This window comes from Agelaius phoeniceus, chromosome 5 (assembly GCF_051311805.1).
Source record: "Agelaius phoeniceus isolate bAgePho1 chromosome 5, bAgePho1.hap1, whole genome shotgun sequence".
Classification (NCBI taxonomy): domain Eukaryota; kingdom Metazoa; phylum Chordata; class Aves; order Passeriformes; family Icteridae; genus Agelaius; species Agelaius phoeniceus.
This window is the reverse complement of record NC_135269.1, coordinates 6,849,101-6,866,307: the sequence shown is the minus strand read 5'-3', so window position 1 is coordinate 6,866,307 and position 17,207 is coordinate 6,849,101. Positions and strand designations below refer to the sequence as shown.

The window sequence follows — 17,207 nt, the reverse complement described above, 5'->3', positions numbered from 1 at the left end:
CCTTTCCCTTAATAAGGAATGAAATACTAATAGGTTTAAGTGAAAAAATAACATTTATTTATGAAACAGACACCAGCAGTCGCGGGGAAAAAGTAAATAACTGCTAGATACCAAACTGCTGTAACTCAAAATCCCATGGGAGCAAAGAGAGCCCCAAAATGCCAAAAATGCCTGTTCCCAAAATGGCGCATGCAGGAGGCAGCCATGTGGCCAAGGGGAGATGGCGTCACACCAAGATGGCACCTCCCAGGTGACCGTGTGTCCCAGAAATAAAGGGACAAGATGGTGGGGTCGTAAACAGGAGCACACTCCCGGAACTAAAGTGATTTCAGCTTTTATTGTAAAGCCTAAAGTTTGGAGGGCCTGCGGGTCGAGCAGGAGCGTTCCTGACAGGCGAGGATGCTGCAGAGCCGGCCCTGGATCTTCTTCCCTTCTTGAGCAGGGCTGTTCCCAATGTTCCACAGTCTCACCAACCCGGATGCCCCCTTTTTATCCTGTTTTTTGTCCCTTTGGATTGGTTTCTGTTGGGATCCTTCATTTGCATGAAGATTTAAGGCGCTTGATTGGCCCTTCACAGTTCTGTCCAGGCTGGCTCATTTTTGCTTGAGGGGGTGGTGCACTTTACTTAGGTGCAATACAGTATGTTGAATACTGTATTTCTTATAACTACCCTTTCACAATATAACAACCAGACTTTTTAACAGCACATGCTTAACAATTATTAACTATTTCACAACAGTTTCTAACTATTTTTGACAGTGACAACCCCTGCCTTCCTCCTGCTGCTCGTGGGCTCTGCACCTGGCTGTGGGGTGAGGGAAAGGACCGGTCTGTGGGCACTGGCACAGGATGGCCTGGCCCTCCTGAACTCCCTGGCTTTTTTTGTCACTGCAGGGAGAATTCTCAAAGTTCACTTCTAATAGTTTCTTGTTGCAAAATGCAATTTCTACAAGTAGCTACATTTGCAAACCCAAAGCTGCCACAAAGAGAGAGAGATTCTCCATTCTCCACAGTCTTCTCTCCTGCCATGGCACAGCATGGCCTGGCCCCCCGAACTCGTGCACTTTTTTTGTCACTGCAGGGAGAGTTCTCAAAGTTCACTTGGAAGATTTTCTAGTTGCAAAATGCAATTTCTACAAGTAGCTACAGTTGCAAACACAAAGTTGCCACAAAGAGAGAGATTCTCCACAGTCTTCTCTCCTGGCATGGCTGGGACTGGAGTGAAGGCTGCTACAGGTGGGCACCTGTGGAATTTGCCCCCAGTGTCGCTATCTGCAGTTTCCCCTAGACAAGAAAAAAAAAAAAAAAACAAAAATGAAGACAGAATGAAAAACAGGAATTAAATTGTTTGCCTGAACAAAGACCAAGTAGCCTGTGATGTGAATACTACACAGCCAAGAGCCTGGGACCTGCCTCCACACCAATTTCAAAAATGCCCACGATAGCACCCCACACACACAAGGTCTGCAGCTGTAGGGTCAGAAAGATACAGTAACAGGTTTAGGGTGCAGATAGATGTGGAATAAAATAACATTATGAATCACCCCAGGACAGCCACACTGCCCTTACTGAGGGAGGTTGATCCTAGTGTGGTACTAAGTAAACAACAACAAATTAAAGTAAATGTGTTGGGTCAGCTGCTTCATGGTGACTTTCTTACACTGTGGCATTTTACTTTGCAGTGCATTGCAGCAACTTTAAGGCACCTGAAAGTGGTGATGACAAAGTACCATGGTGAGAGGTCAGGTACACACAGGGACATTTATTATGAAGCAATGAGTTTTTAATTACTTGTATGTGAAAGGATTTCTCGAGTGCCATTATTGCAAATCTGGCTTTAGTCAGAAACCAGCTCAGCCATGCTTGCAGGATCCCCAGCATCTCTAGTGTAAGTGAGCAGTGCCAGCCTGAGGTAATTACTTGCCTTGTAAAATACTTTTGTAATTACTTGTCTTGTGTTTGATGTGTCTGTTACAAGCACATTTAACTAAGAAGTGACATCTCCTTCTGCATCTTTCTCAGCAAGTGTTTGCCTCTCCAAGCAAACACCCGATGGACAGCAAAGGAGAGGAGTCAAAGATCAGCTACCCCAATATATTCTTCATGATTGACAGTTTTGAGGAGGTGAGTTACTTGTTGCAGCAACAAAGCTTTATCACATTCCAGTCTTATGTCCTGATTAGCTGTTTTCTTGTACCTTTTGATCAAATGTTTTTGGCCAGTTGAGGGTTATTTTCTGCTAGATCTTATTTTATTTTTATTTAATTTTCCTCTCTCTTTAATGTTTGAAATCTGATCTTAAAGCTGGATTTTGGCATCGGTGTTGATGATGGGCTAAAGCATGACAGGCTGATGTGAGAGCTGCTCATCTCAACAAGTGATTTGCTGTGTGCACTGCCTGGAGTCTGTTTTTGAAAGGCTGGGGTGGAATATTCTGCTCCTTTTCAATTTATATTGAAGCTTCCTTGGGCATCAGGACAGCCATGGGAATCTGAATGTATTTTGATTTGAACAACTTTGCATCAAAGTGTTTCATCTTGCATCTTTGGCAGGTTTTCAGTGACATGACTGTGGGAGAAGGAGAAATGGTCTGTGTGGAGCTAGTGGCCAGTGATAAAAGCAACACCTTCCAAGGGGTGATTTTCCAGGGGTCCATTCGCTATGAAGCACTCAAGAAGGTCTATGACAACAGGGTAAGGAGCTTCTGAAAGACAATGTCCTTTGCAGCAGTGGTGCTCTGACTAGATTTTCTTTGTGGCTGTCAGCTTTTTGTCCTGTTAGATCAGCTACATCATAGTCTGTGTTTTTTGGCTTTGCAAGTTAGCTGAAAGCTGCTGGTTTTGGCTCAGATAACTGAGGGTATTCAGACTGGGAATATTCCTCTGCTGTTTGCCAGGAGGAGGGAAGGGAGGGATACATAAACAAAAGTGCGACACAGGAATGGACCTGAACAACAGCTCCTGGAGCCCCTTCATTTTCTTGAAAAGTCATAGATATTTGTGTTCAGAGAAGATATGATTTCATGGGAGATTTTAAACTCTGGTAACTACCTTGTGATAAAGTGTGTTTTTCTTCATTGTATTTTGCACTTGGCTGTATTCAAAAAACCCCTGTAGTCTCACTGCCACTGAGAGAAGCTTTCTTTGCTTTCTACAGAGATATGAAATACCAGCACTTTCACCTTCAAATTCAGGACTTAGTGCTGAAATCAAGAGTCAACAAACTTCTCAAATGGTTTATTATGAAGACAATCCTGAGAGGTTTTTAGAAACAAACAGAAGAAATTCTCACAATATGTACTGCGTCTCTAAATCTCTCTTTGTTTCTACCCTTGTCAGGAGAGTTCCTGAATAATTTCCCATCTCCCTGTTTCAAATGTAAGCCATTACACTCTTCCAGCAGGTTTCTGAGAGAACATGAAACAAAAGTTGTTTCTCTCCCACCATCATCTTGTGGCCTTACACCGTCAGCAGCTGGGTTATTTTAATAAGTCAGAATGCAGAATCACTGAAGACAGCATAAAAAGAAAACCCTGCAGTGGAAAGATAAGATTTGATTTGGTAAAATCACCCCATAGCCTAGGAATGTCGTGACTGACCACACAGCTACTTGACATTATTTTGTTAGATGAAATAAAATTGTTAACTCTTCAAATATTTCATCATGGCCAGAGGCAAAACTCAAAATTTCACCCTTTTTTTTACAGAACAGGAGTAATGTCTATGCTTTTGAAGATTATTTGATATCAGTTGTTTCAGGGAAGGTTTAGATTGAACACTAGGAAAAATTCCTTTACTGGAAGAGTTGTCAAACACTGGAACAGGCTGCCCAGGGAAGTGGGGGAATCTCAGCCCCTGAGATATTTAACAGATGTGACACTTAAGGACATGATTTAGTGGCAGGCTTGGCAGTGTTTGGTTAATGATTGGACTTAATGATCCTAAAGGTTGTTTCTAACCTAAATTATTCTAGAATTCTGTAATTCTCACTACAATACAAGCTGATGAGCATCTTGGTCTTTTCATAAACTGATGAAAATTGCAATAAATCATTTAAACTTATGGATAAAAGCTGAAAACTTAAGGCATCATTTTCACTTAGCAAAACCTTGACTATTTTCATATTAGTCTGTTCCTTTTTTCAGTTCTCAGTTCAATTTTCAGTTCAGTTGTGCTGATTTAAAGCTGTCAGGGTGTCTTGGTGAGCCATGCAGTGCAGCTTAGTTGTGCATGGGGCTGGTTCCTTATTTTTTGGCCTTGACAGTGGGAACATAAGAATGTCAGAAATTACTTGGGACAAGGTAGTGACCCAGTTCTGGGGTGTGCTTTGCTGGTTTGAGGAATCTCGTGTGTCTGTCTATTGCTTTTTGGACTCAAGTGAGTGCCCCAGCAAAGGCTGCATTGAGTTGAGCACACACCTGCCTGTGCTCTCATGTGCCACAGTGTGTGGACCTGAATTAAAACCTTTTCTCTCAGTGTGCCACTGCTAACTCTGCCTTCTGGGTGGCTGAAGGAATTGTTTCTTCTCAGAACCTGTTTTCGTAAAATTACTTTCTTTTTGGGGATCACTTCAGATTGTGGCTTGAATTGTTTCTTAGGAATTATTATTCACTATGGTTCTGACTTTTTCTTAGATAATTGCTTTCAGAAGATGTTATTTTCAAGTGGTAGAGCTGTTATTACATGTTTTTCTCTCCTGTCTCCATCCATTGTAGGTGAGTGTTGCAGCTAAGATGGCTCAGAGAATGTCTTTTGGCTTTTATAAATACAACAACATGGAGTTTGTCCGAATGAAAGGACCACAGGGAAAAGGACATGCAGAGATGGCAGTGAGCAGAGTTTCCACTGGGGACACTTCACCGTATGGGACAGAAGAAGATTCAAATCCAGACTCCCCAGTACATGAGAGGGTAAGTAGCAGATAGAAATACTCTCTCAAGGTGAAGCATGAACATGCTTTGTTCCAAAGACAGGAGGGCCGGCTATTGTAAAAGCAAGTCCACCAAGGAGGGGAGAGAATGATGCATCTGACTCCATCTTATCAGAAGACTAATTTATTACTTTATTATGCTATATTATATTAAAGAATACTATACTAAACTAAAGAATACAGAAAGGATACTTACAGAATGCTAAAGAGACAATAATGAAAACTTGTGACTCTTTCCAGAGTCCTGACACAGTTTGGCCCTGATTGGCCAATGAGTCAAAACAACTCACAGCAGAATCCAATGGAACAATCACCTTGTGGGTAAACAATCTCCAAACACATTCCACATGAGCACAACACAGGAGAAGCAAATGAGATAAGAATTGTTTCCTTCTCTCTGAGGCCTGTCTCGCTGCCTTTCAGCTTCCCAGGAGAAAAACTCTGGGCGAAGGAATTTTTTCAGAGAATCTAAATGCCACAGCAGGCTGGAGCTGGGCTTAACTCCCATCCAGGTTCTGCCCTTAGGTTTGCCTGTGTGTAATTTGGATGTGCTCAGTATGTGAGATGCATTCTTTAACACAGTTTCCCCTGAGCAAATGCTGAGTACAGAGGTGAGTGGATGATTCATACTTCTGGAGGAGTGCTTTGTTGAAACAACAGCAATCTTGATGCCAGGGAAACCAATGGTTCTGCCTGTTTTCTAGAAATAAAAAGTAGATTCCACTTCTGTGCAAAGTGGGATTTACCTAGAAATGTGGAATTTGTGTATTTTATAGGTTGCTTGCTAAACCTCATAGCAAGTGGTGCTTTTAGGTTGTGCCACTGAGGAATGCTGCCAACACCAAGCCTGTATAATGCTAAAGCAAAGATTATGGATCCAGATGCTGCATCATATTCATACATATGCTTAATTTTAATGCAAGTGCAGTAAAATGCTAATAGAATCAGAGCACAGATGCTGATTTGGCCTTTATTCAATCCTGAGCCTTATTTTCCATTGAGACATTTTACCTGGTTAATGGGGATTAGGCAACATGTCTTCAAAATAACTGCACAGACCTGGGCTCTGTCAGTACCTGATAGAGTCTAGGATGGTTTTCTGTGTAGTGCAGCTAACCTGTACCATTTAAAGATCTGCAGAACAGCTTCTACAGATCTCCATGCAGGCAGTATGGTTTTTGTTTCTGACTTAGTAAAAGGCAACATGAGCTACCAGCACAGAACTCATTAACTGGACGTTCTTGCTCTCTACCACAGAAATATAGCCAGAAGAAATCAGGCCTGGAGGAACAACATGAGTTTTTGTCTCCAAAGCTTTCAGTGTCAGCTGGAAAATGTAAAATTAGATTTGCTAATGGTTTTAATGCTGATATGTCTGTTTCTGGTTCCCCCCACAGTGTGATATGAAATGACTCCCAAATTAAATACAGAGACAAGCACAAATTAGAAATTAAATGTGCTGGGAAGAGGATCAGTTGGGTGTTACAATGCCCTTCTTTTGTTTTTTTAGCATTAGTGATGGAGGTACTACATGGAGTGAGTTGTGTTTCTGCACTCAACCTGGTTTGGCTGCCATCATCACTCCATGTCACCTCCCTCTGCATTTCTTTGGACAGATATGAGCAGTGTTATTTGCCAGCTCAGGGAGGTTATGGGATAGTGAAGAAAGAAGGACAAGATCAAAGTTACTCACATCCATTAGCAAAGTAGTTATTTTCTTCCCTTTTAAATGAAACCATTAAAACAGTTTCATTTTAAAACTATTAAAATAGTCAAAGCCACTACATCAGCACTATGTTTCAGTTCTCTCCAGAACAGGTGTACTTGGCTTTAATTGTAGTTTACTCAATGGCAACTACTGCTCTGAAGGAAGGGTATCTCCATAGTTTTGTCCCTAACTTGAGTTTCACCACAGACAGTTCCATCCCTGTCATCATTTGGACCGACCAAATCTTCTGAGGCACGCACCCCAGCTTCACTTTCTCCTTCCAGTATTGAAACACGACCCACATAAATGAGAACATTACCTTAACTTCTCCCTCAGTGTGCTGGGCTCAGGAATTTGTGGCCCTGCTCCCCAGGAACATTGACCTTCCACAAGGATCCCATGGGACAGCCTTCCCAGTAGGGAAACTGCTGCCTTGTGCATGCCAAAGAAATGAAGATGCACATTTTGAGTCTGTCCAACACAGTACATTCTTATTAAGTCTTCTGCTTTTCGACATGCAAAAATAAAATTGACATTCTTGATGCCTAAATTACTAATTTTGTGCCATTGTGACTTTAGATCCTTGCTAAAAGTGATCATCTGAAGAGAGTGGTTTTTCATTTTTCATGTAACAGTTGAGTGTTGTGATATATCAAAATATTTTCCCCTTGATGAGCATCTTGAGGTGATTGTTCAGTTTAAATTCTGTAGCCACTTTGATAAAATGGAGCTAGATACCAGCTATCATTCTGATTTTTACACATGTGATTGCCTTCTGGCACATGGAGGGAAAGCCAAGATTTTCTCCAGCATTTCTTTTATTTCCCTTTCAGGTTACTTCTTTCAGCACACCACCAACCCCAGAGCGAAACAACCGCCCCTCCTTCTTCTCCCCATCCCTCAAGAGAAAAGTGCCCCGAAATCGAATTGCTGAGATGAAAAAGTCCCATTCAGCAAATGACAGTGAGGAATTCTTCAGAGATGATGATGGTGGAGGTGAGAGAAGTACTGACAGCTAAACAGACCTGTCTGGAGAGGGTACAGAGCTGTGGAAAGGGATCCCAGTGCAGGGTTTTCAAGAAGGTTTGCAGGGTGGAAAAACATGAGCTCTGCATACAGCCAGTGCCTCTCTGAAAATGAGATTTTTCATAGGCTTAAGCATCTCTTTGAAGGCTGGAGCCCACAAGTCCTGAATATATTAAAATTTATTTTGTGTGGACCCATTTGAGAGAAACTGGAGCAGCTGAAATCCTCCCCTTTCCCAGATGCCACAGTCTCTGGGGATGCTTCTCCAGGTATAGTGGGGTTGGACATGTTCTCAGGAACAAGTTCTTTGAATTCTGATTTGATCCAGAGTTGGTTAAAGCTGGTGAAAAGGTATTTACTTCAGTTGCCTTTGAATCAGGTCTGAACTTTGTAGAGAAAACTTAATGAGTTTGTCTGCATAATAGTTTATTGCCTTGTAGAACTCTTCCTTTAAATCCTAGTTACTCAGGAGGAAACAACTGGCAAGGTGGAGCCTGACTCAGAATATAGTATATAAATCCAAGGCATATCCCTGTCTTGTAAGGCAGAAAACTCAAAAAATCCATGTCCAAATTGCTTTCCATATGTTTAAAAACAATTCAGTCAACAAATCTGTCTGTTAGTGTTCTAACAGATAAACCTGAAGGTAATTTCCAGATTACAAGTAGCAAAGAAAGTAGCCAACAAATTGCCTATCAGCAGCACTGGACCACCTTAGCTAATAAAGAATTGCACATTAAAAACCAAACTGAAGTGACAATGTTCAATGCAAATTCTGTGGCAGCTTAAACTGATGGCAACTAATTCAGCTAATTTAATTTATTGATAAAAGCCTTCACTCATCTCTTTTTCCCTAATTTGCCTAGTCAGAGCATATGTTATTTCAAATGAGACGTGTTTTAGTACATTTTACTAGGCACAGGGTAGTGTGGGGAGAAGGGCAGCATTCCCCACATGTAGTCCTGTTTCTGGTATCTTTATTTTGGAGGTTGCCCAGGATAGAACAGAGTTTGTGGTGTTCCAGAGGAAGCCCTCATGGGTTGTGCAGTGCCTACTCAGGGTTGTCTTGCAGGGTCTGATACTAGAGTCTTCAATGATAATGATGGAAATTCTTTTTCTTTTAATATACTTTTCCTTCTAATATATTTATGGAAGTAAACAAATTCTAGGTTTTTCAGGTATTTAGTGGCATTCATATAAAACACCAAGAAATTATTTCTTTAGTGTTTTGAACTTACTGATCCTCATCTCAAAAATGAAAAGAGGAATATTTTAACAGTTTATGCTAGGAAGATTGATTTATTCAAAAATTAGTTTTCTACAAGAAATAGTCAAAAGAATTGCTAAATTTTGTAAAATTGCTATTTTTTTACAAATTTCAGAAACCTGAGTGTCCTACCAGTGCTCCTTGGGAGCTGCAGTGGTGAAACTCTTATTTTGGCATGAAAAAGCCAGATGCAGAAGATGCAGAGATAGGAGCAGAGATTTGGGTGCATCTTGGCTTTGTGGCTTGTGTAAAGATCAGCAGTGTCCTTGGTACAGCCAGTGATGCTGCAGAGTTGCCCCAGTGCAGACAGAGCTGTGGTGAACAGGAACAGCCCATCAAGGCCCACTTCAGTGGCTTTGCTGTGTGCAAGCATGATGCACCAGGAGAGTTGTGCTTATTGCAGCTGCCAGAGTCACATCCTTCTGCCCTGATCACCACAGAGCTCCTGGCATAGTGGTCCTGCATGGGAAGAGGTAATAGACAGCTTGGCTATACACATGTATAGGGAAGGAGAGAAAGATTTTCACAGTTTTTTTTCCTCCCACATTGCTATGCATCTTTCTAGAGCAGCTGCCACCACATATTTTCCTCTTTGGTTCACAATCTGCTTTCAGTCCCAGAACTTGGATCACTCTGGTTCAGAACCAATCTGTTGACTTCAACATCTGATTTTAGCCCTGTGGGACTGAATTTTACAAGGAAATAGAGCAAAGATTTAAAAGCACTCCAAAAATCCAGCACGTGGCTGTGGGAGAGACCTGCGCCTGTGGAAAAACTCCTCTGGCCTACAGGGGACTCGGTATCTTTTTGTTTTAAAAGTTGTTTGGGGCCATCTAAACTAATTCTGAGAACAATGGCTCAGCTGAAGGGTCCTAGGTGTGGCTCAGGGTGTGCATGGAGGTGTGCAGGAAACTGAGGTATTAGTGTTCAATCTCCCCCTGTCTGCCAAATCGCAATTTTCTTCAAAAGAAACAATTTCCATTTTGTTACCCAGGTGAATTTCTGCATGAGTAAGTACTTAATTTTAGGGCTATTCTATGATTTTGTGTATGAGGGAAGGCTGAGTCAGTGTTCTGCTGGTGCAGTGTGGTAACACAGGCCCTCTCCTGTCTGTCTGTTGTTTTCAGCTGCTGCTGCTACCATTTATTAGCTTCAGTGCAAATGGTGAACTCTGTGCTAGGCAAGGTCTGCCTGGTTTTTAAAAAGCAGTTATGATAGTGTCCTGCGTGTGATCTGTCTCTAAACAAAGAATGGGAGGCTTTCCTCTTTTTTTTTTTTGAGTTTCAGAAGTGTTCCAGTGAAGTGCAATCCCCTGAGGCTTGCTGTCTCTCCCTGCCTTTGCAGATCTGCACAACGCGACCAATCTGCGCTCGCGCTCCCTGTCGGGAACAGGACGCTCGCTGGTGGGCTCGTGGCTGAAGCTGAACAGGACTGATGAAAACTTTCTACTCTATGCACACTTAACATACATCACTTTGCCATTGCATCGAATTTTAACAGGTGAATTTTGACATCCGTGGTGCACAGCCTACCAAATACTTGTATTTGTACAAGTATTTCTCTGTAATGCTGTTAAAAATAGGAATTGATTTCGATTTAGAAGAAATTACAGATTCCAGTTAAAAAATGGGTCATTTGTAATTCAGGATGGATTTTGAACAATGTTTCAGCAAAAAATATAATTATTCCTTATCATCATTGTGTTGATAGTCTTACAATAGGTTAGCTGGAGTTACCAAGCTTACTCACTCTCTCACCACAGGCGTTTTGGAATTCACAGAAGATGTATTGTTTCTGCTGGCATTTAATATCTGCTCAAGAGGGTGGCACAAATGCTTCTATGCTCAAATACTGGCTTTGAGCTTGAACATCCTTTCTGAGTCTTAATTTGTTGAACATATGGTTTCAGGAATTAGGGTATATATCAAGATACACAGAAATAGGGAATGAAGTTTCTGGACTGTAAGGCAGAATTTTCATCTGCAGTTTTTCCTTACTCACATTTGTTTTAGCTTGACATGTTGTATAGGCCCTGTTTCCAAGGCCTTTTTGTAATCAGTGTACTTATGCCAGTGGCTTTCCAGGTAGCAGGAGCATTACATGTGGGGCAGGGTGAAGTGGGAAAGGTGCTCATTTCTCTTGGGTAGTTAGGAAACCTGTACTAAGATATTAAAATCCCAGTGATAGTGATCAAAGTACTTTTTAAAATGTCTTGAGTTTATTGATAAGATTTCACTCTGACCCTTCTGTCCATGTTGGATAATCACACTTCTGTCACCTTCTCCTCAAATGTCAGATAATCCAGTTCCTTAGTTATCTCTGTGGCCCTTCATGCCCTCCACTAAGTTTAATTCTTTACAGAGGTGTGGCTGGAGCCATCTGGAGCTGGGGATCATTTTTTGCTCATGTCATCTTCTTTGTGCAGTGGCATTTGATCAGCCTTTTAATTGTGTTCTCCCTTTTCCCATGTTCCTTGTTTTTTGTGTAGCCTTGAGAAGGGCATCACAGCCCAGTTTCCAGATGTTTCTGCACAGTGCCCTGCCATGTTGGTTTTACTGTGTATATTTAGAAAGATGCCCGTGATTACAACAGAAGTTTTAAGGTTCATATTTTGTCCCACTTGGACAATATGGAATTAAGGAGCCAAAAAGATGAATGTTTTTTTATAGCAGGTTTTTGGGTGCAGAAATGTAGGCTTTGGGCTATAGCATGAAGGGAAGAGTTGAATTATTTGTACCCACAGAAGTCTCCCTAATGGACTTGGGGGTGTTGCATTTGTCCCTTCAAGAATGGGAAACCCCTTGGCATCTCTTGTTGATGGCACTTACAGGTTTCCCTGAAAAATATTGCCAGGGAATAATGTATTTTGCTTCATCCCAGTATAAATTATAGTGGATCAGCTCTCCTCTCCACATGATAGGATATATTTGCAGTTTTTCTTTCAGTTCCTCCCAGTTGCATCCTGGTTAACTCAGATTTTAACGGGCAAAGCCATGTACTTGTCATGTTTTAGATTCCTGGTGGGCTGTGCCACGGTCCACGCTCATGTCTCCAGTTCTTCCTGGTACTGTGCCTGCTCTCAGGAGCGTCTTAAGTCGGCTGAGTGTCTCTGTTTCTCTCCCATGCCCAGATATCCTGGAAGTGCGGCAGAAACCAATCCTGATGACATAGCAGAGGGCGGGCACTGCCTTGGAGCCTTGTTGCCAAGTGCCTATCCCCAGCGGTTTCCGTGCTAACACTACCACCTAGTGTCAGGAACAGAGACCTCCGCAGGAAAAAGGGAACTCCAGGAATACCAGCCGATCAAAAGTGCCTCTTTCTTCCTTCCTCTGCTGTCACACACCGAATGCCCACATGACTGGAGTGTTTCTGACTGGAAGAGGACTTTCAGCAAGATGAAATAAGAAGGGGCTGCGTTTAAACTGAGTCAACACTTTATGGACAGTTTGCTACCGTGTTTACTTTATAACTAAGAAGCCAACAATATGTACAGAATGTGCTAAACTTTATATTCTTTGGGAGAAACATTCTAAGAATTTCATAATGATGTGCTGTTGGACATCCCTCCATGGACTCTGGCCATACCCTCTCCTCGTCTGATCAGCCATTTGTGAGTGTGTGTGTGTGTGTGTGTGTGCTTCTGTGTGTGTGTGTGTGTGTGGATCAGAGCAGGGAGAGAGCAGCTTCCTTCTAAGGGAAGAAAAGGAGAAAGATACATCTCTGTTTTGGTATGTGCAGCAGGTCAGGTCAGAGCTTAAAAGAGGCTGAAAATGTTCCCATTTTTCATGTGTCAGTGTTAGGACAGGTGAACTCTGCTGACAGATTTCCATATCTACCAAAGAACAGCAACATTTTCATCCTCAAGAGCTGGCTGAGAAAATGAGCCAGTGAAAAGAAGGCTAAAATGTGCTGCTATAGTAAAGCTGAGGTTCATCTCCAGTACTAATGCTGCTTATCTTCCTCTCAGTTGAGTCAATTCCACTTTGAGTCTAAAGTGAAAAAACAGGAGGCTATAATCAGTCTCCAAAGGCCTAAAACCTTACCAGGAACCCATCCTCCTGCATGCACTGGACTTGGGAGTTTGTAGTCATCCTTGAGGTACCCTTTGTAGGCAAGGAGGGTATGAGAGCTGCTTTATGATGAGGCAGCCTGCCCGAATTTTCCATCTTTGGTTGTTACATGCTGAAGCACAGAGAGCTTTCTTGAAATACAAAAGATGGAAACATAATTCTGTTCTGAAAAGTGACTAAAAATTGCATAGTGGGAGGTCTGTCAGGAGCTCTCAGGAAAACAGCCTTATGTTTACACATGAAGTCCAGCTCTCTCTAAACAGCAAAACTGCTGTCCTTGACATTTGAAAACAAAATGATGGAATGCTGAGGTTACTGTGCTCTGGCTGGCTATTTAGATGAGAGCCAGTACATTCTTGGGTCCATTTAGGACCCCACAGCAGTGGGAGGGGTGGTGTGTCCCTTGGGGCACGTGAGACTCCAGTGCATGCACAGAGGGAGAGAGAAGATGCCATTTTTGTCACTTTTCAGACTCTGAGCACCTAAAGCTGATGCTGTGGCATGTGCTCTGAGCCTGGACCTTTGTCTCCCTCGTACCTGGTCTTTCCAAAGTGCTTTGTTGTTACTCTCACAGTAGCATCTAATGACTTAACCTCTCAAATAGGACTTACTGATTTTTTTTCCTCAGGCTAGATTCCGTGGAAATAGCTCCACTTCAGCATAAAGGCAGACCAAATTTGCCCTTCAGCCCAACCTGATGGCTCCAGCATGGTAAGGAGGTCTGTCTGTATTTGAGGCCAGCTGTCACCTTAGCACAGCACAATGGCCTTTCTTACACTGGCAGCATGAGTGTGTATGACAGGGACAGCTGACCAGTTTTCAGTTGGCTTCAAATGTGTTGCAAGAAAATGTTAGGAAAATGTTCCCTTTGTCACTACCAGCACACCCACTTTTCATGCTGCAACCTTGGAATGTTGCCTGCGGTCTGTGTGGGTGTTTCCACCATCTAATCTGGTTGCCCCAGGCTTCCTCCCTGAGCCCAGGGAGAGGTGGAGTCCTCACACAGCAGCTGAAGTGCCCTCTCAAGGAACTGGCCAGGCAGCCTGGGTGGGGACCTGAGATCCCCTGCAGGTGGTGGGCCTGGCATCAGTCAGTAAAATATTCTCTCTTTGCTCATGCTGAGGATTAAACCACTTCTCAGCTAGAAAACAAGCCTCTCAATGTGCTCCTCACTCTGTGCTTTCATACTGCTGGACTGGGCAAATCAGTGCTTGGTTTTCCTTCAAATGTTCACTGCAGAGGGAAGGGAGAGAGGGTTCACATTTGTACTAATCATGACAATTGATACCTTTCAGGCAGGCAGCCAGAGGAACAATGTAAAAAGGAAGTGTATCCACATAGGACCCTCAGCTGTAGGTGCCTGAACACTTCTCAGTGGACAAGAATTTGTAATGCTCCCTTGGTGTTGTGTATTATGTTTAGGTGGCTTAACTTTGTGTGATTTTGAAAGACTGAGAAAATCTTGCTGTGTAAGATTTCAAAGCAAATGAGGAATGATTCTAAGCTAGTGCATTAGTGTAAAAGCAGTGCTATGGAAGGTACAGTTTAGGTCCTACATCTGTGTTTCAGGAGGTATCATCTGCTTTGTTACATGTATGTGGTTGGATTTTGATGTCTAGTGTTTGAGGGGCTGTAATGTCCTAAAAAAAGTGAATTTCTTTCTTGTATCTTGCTAGTGGGATATGCTGTAGGTATTGATGACTCACCTTTTCTAGTAGAAAAGGACTACAAGTATGCCCTCATGGACATCCATGGAAAATAGAGGTCAAAAAGTCTACTGAATGTCAATAGTGCTTTTTGGAAGCAAAAATGTTCCAGATTCTCAGTTATTCCTTCTTTAAACAACTGTCTTGGACTTTTTATGTATAGCCAGTGGTTCTTACTTTTGTTATCAAATTCCACATTTTGTTCTTCTTTTAAACAAGCCCTGAAAATTGTCCTTGTGTGGACAGATTGTCAGGGAATTTGATCAAAAAGTTCTGTTTGGGTCAGGATGGCACAGCTGGACCCTTAGCATGCTATTGCACTACATCAAAAAAGCAAAGTGAATGTTAGCAAGAACCTCTCACCCTATTAATTTGGAGAGGGTTTAATTGTGTAGCTCCTAAGCTACAGTAAAGTGGATTCAGCCCCTGTTGGCCATTGAAGTAATTGCTGCAGATGGAGCTGGTGTGTCCTGCAGTGCCATGAAGGCTGTTTGGCTGTCATTGTCTTAATGGTTGGAGCACAGTGTGTTTCATTAGTTATGGTGGTGTTTGAAGATGCAGCTCAGTTAACAAGTCTGGGAAACTTGGCAGAACAGCTGTCTTTCTTTTTTGGAATTCCACCATACCTCGTTGCTCAGTTAACTCCTTCCATCCTTCTGCCCATTCACTCCCTCTGGAGATCAAGGCTTACCACTTGAGCTCTTCATAGATGTTGTATATTGATTGTTGTCAAATACAAGGATGTGAATCTTTTAATCCATAACAAGTTTTTCACTGCTATTGATTTAACCAGTATAAAAAGCTTGGGAATTTTTGTTTTGTTTTGGTTGGTTGGGGTTTTTTTTTGGCTTGTTGTTTGTTTTGTCTTTTTAAGAACGCTCTTAAATCAATTATTCTGTGCTAGCAGATTATTGCTCTGCCTTAGAGACCACCATGTATGTGAAATTATGTTCTCTTATGTCCTGCCAGCCAGGACAAGGTGGATTCCAAATCTCCTTTTAAAAGAAGATGCTTTTAGAAACTCTGAGTCTTTGAGCTGTCTTGGCTAATCCAGTTTGTGTTGGTCCCCGTTCCTTCTCTTTTTATTCCCCTGGTCTTCATTGTTTATAAGGCTTGGGCATGTTGGGCTCTGGATTGCTGTTACTATTTTTATAGTTTTCTATTTCTGGGCAGGATGTGCTTTCCAGAAAAGAGAATTGTTTGCACAGGTGGCTTTTCACAGTAATATGTTTTCCCCAAAGTATGTTCATTATGTAGACAGTGAAGTCCTTGGCTCTGCAGACAGATTTCTTCCAGCAGACCCTCATGTACAGAATCCCATGTGATCACTGAAATTCTGTATGGACGTGGAATCCAGGGAAATAGACTACACTCTTAGGCTATTGACCTGTTTCTTGCCAGTCACTAATTGTTCCTTTTTGAAATGATTTCTTGTCCTGTATTTTATAGTCTGAAGCTTCCATATTAAAGACAGATGTAAGATAAAATCTTCAGAAGTGCCTAAGCCCTGTTGTTACTCAGTGGGGTTTAAGAACAAATTTTTATTTAGGAAAATAATTTATTAGTCTTAAATTCTATCTGTGTTGTATGTAGCAGTGTCAAGAAATGACGAGTTTATAGTTCTTGGATGAACAGTGTCTCTCATATGAATTCACTCTTTGTATTTGAAAGACTCTCATGGTTTCCAAAGGCTCTGGAAAGTGGATTTCCTGTGGTCACAGCAATCAGATGTCTGCAAATGCCTTACACATTCTGCAAGGTATGACTGCAAATGTGTGCTGCTGGTGTGTAGAAATTCTGTGTCAAAACCAGGTACGGTTATCCAGTTAAAGGCATTGTGAAGTAAATAGCTTTTACACAAAACCTTAAACAAAAGAGTATTTTACACCAGAATGTAACTGTTTGGATACTTGGTCAAGATAATACAAGTCTGCAAGCAGGTTCCAATGTTGAATGTTCTCTATGTAAATATATAAATATTCTCAGCCTAATTTTATCAGCCTAACACGTTGCATGGTTCGGGTTTTATTTGCCTCATCGATCATTGGTGTTGCTTAAAAGGTGATGGGTTGAAAATTGTGCAGGCACTGTACTGAGCCATTTGAACAAAGAGCAAGGAGAAGGTTGTGCACCAAAAATAAAGTTGGCTGTGCTTATGGCAGCAGTGAAGAAAGTGTTGGACCCTGCAGCAAATAAACAGACCTCTTTAATGACCATGAAGTCTGTTAGTGGTGTTTTCTCTCTACTGTGCCTGCCGGTGTTGGAGTTTGGATGTGTTCCTTCCTGGTGGCAGGCACCAGTGGTGGAATAGGCTCTGTGGCACTCCTGAAGGCATTGCCAGATGGAAACTCATGTGGCAGAGTGGCCTCATTGCTCTTCATTCTGACTGCACTTGGAGCAAAGCTGCTTCTGCTACAGAACCTCTGAGTGATCAGTCCCTGACTACTTGACATTGGGTAAGGGGGAAGAAGGTAAAAGTCAGTGGAGTCCTGAATTGGTTT

At 42.1% G+C, this 17,207-nt stretch overlaps 1 protein-coding gene across 2 annotated transcripts in view; it reads left to right on the top strand.

Moving 5' to 3' along the window:
• KIAA0930 (KIAA0930 ortholog) overlaps nt 1-16,920 on the top strand; it is a 53,806-nt gene extending 36,886 nt beyond the window's left edge. For both annotated transcript variants that reach the window (XM_054630994.2, XM_054630993.2), the window contains exons 5-10: nt 2,023-2,124; nt 2,553-2,693; nt 4,715-4,909; nt 7,471-7,633; nt 10,275-10,430; nt 12,061-16,920. In XM_054630994.2, the coding sequence (XP_054486969.1) occupies nt 2,023-2,124; nt 2,553-2,693; nt 4,715-4,909; nt 7,471-7,633; nt 10,275-10,430; nt 12,061-12,101 (798 nt within the window). In that variant the 3' untranslated portion in view covers nt 12,102-16,920. The remainder of the gene's footprint in view (nt 1-2,022; nt 2,125-2,552; nt 2,694-4,714; nt 4,910-7,470; nt 7,634-10,274; nt 10,431-12,060) is intronic.
• Nucleotides 16,921-17,207: the final 287 nt, after the last annotated feature.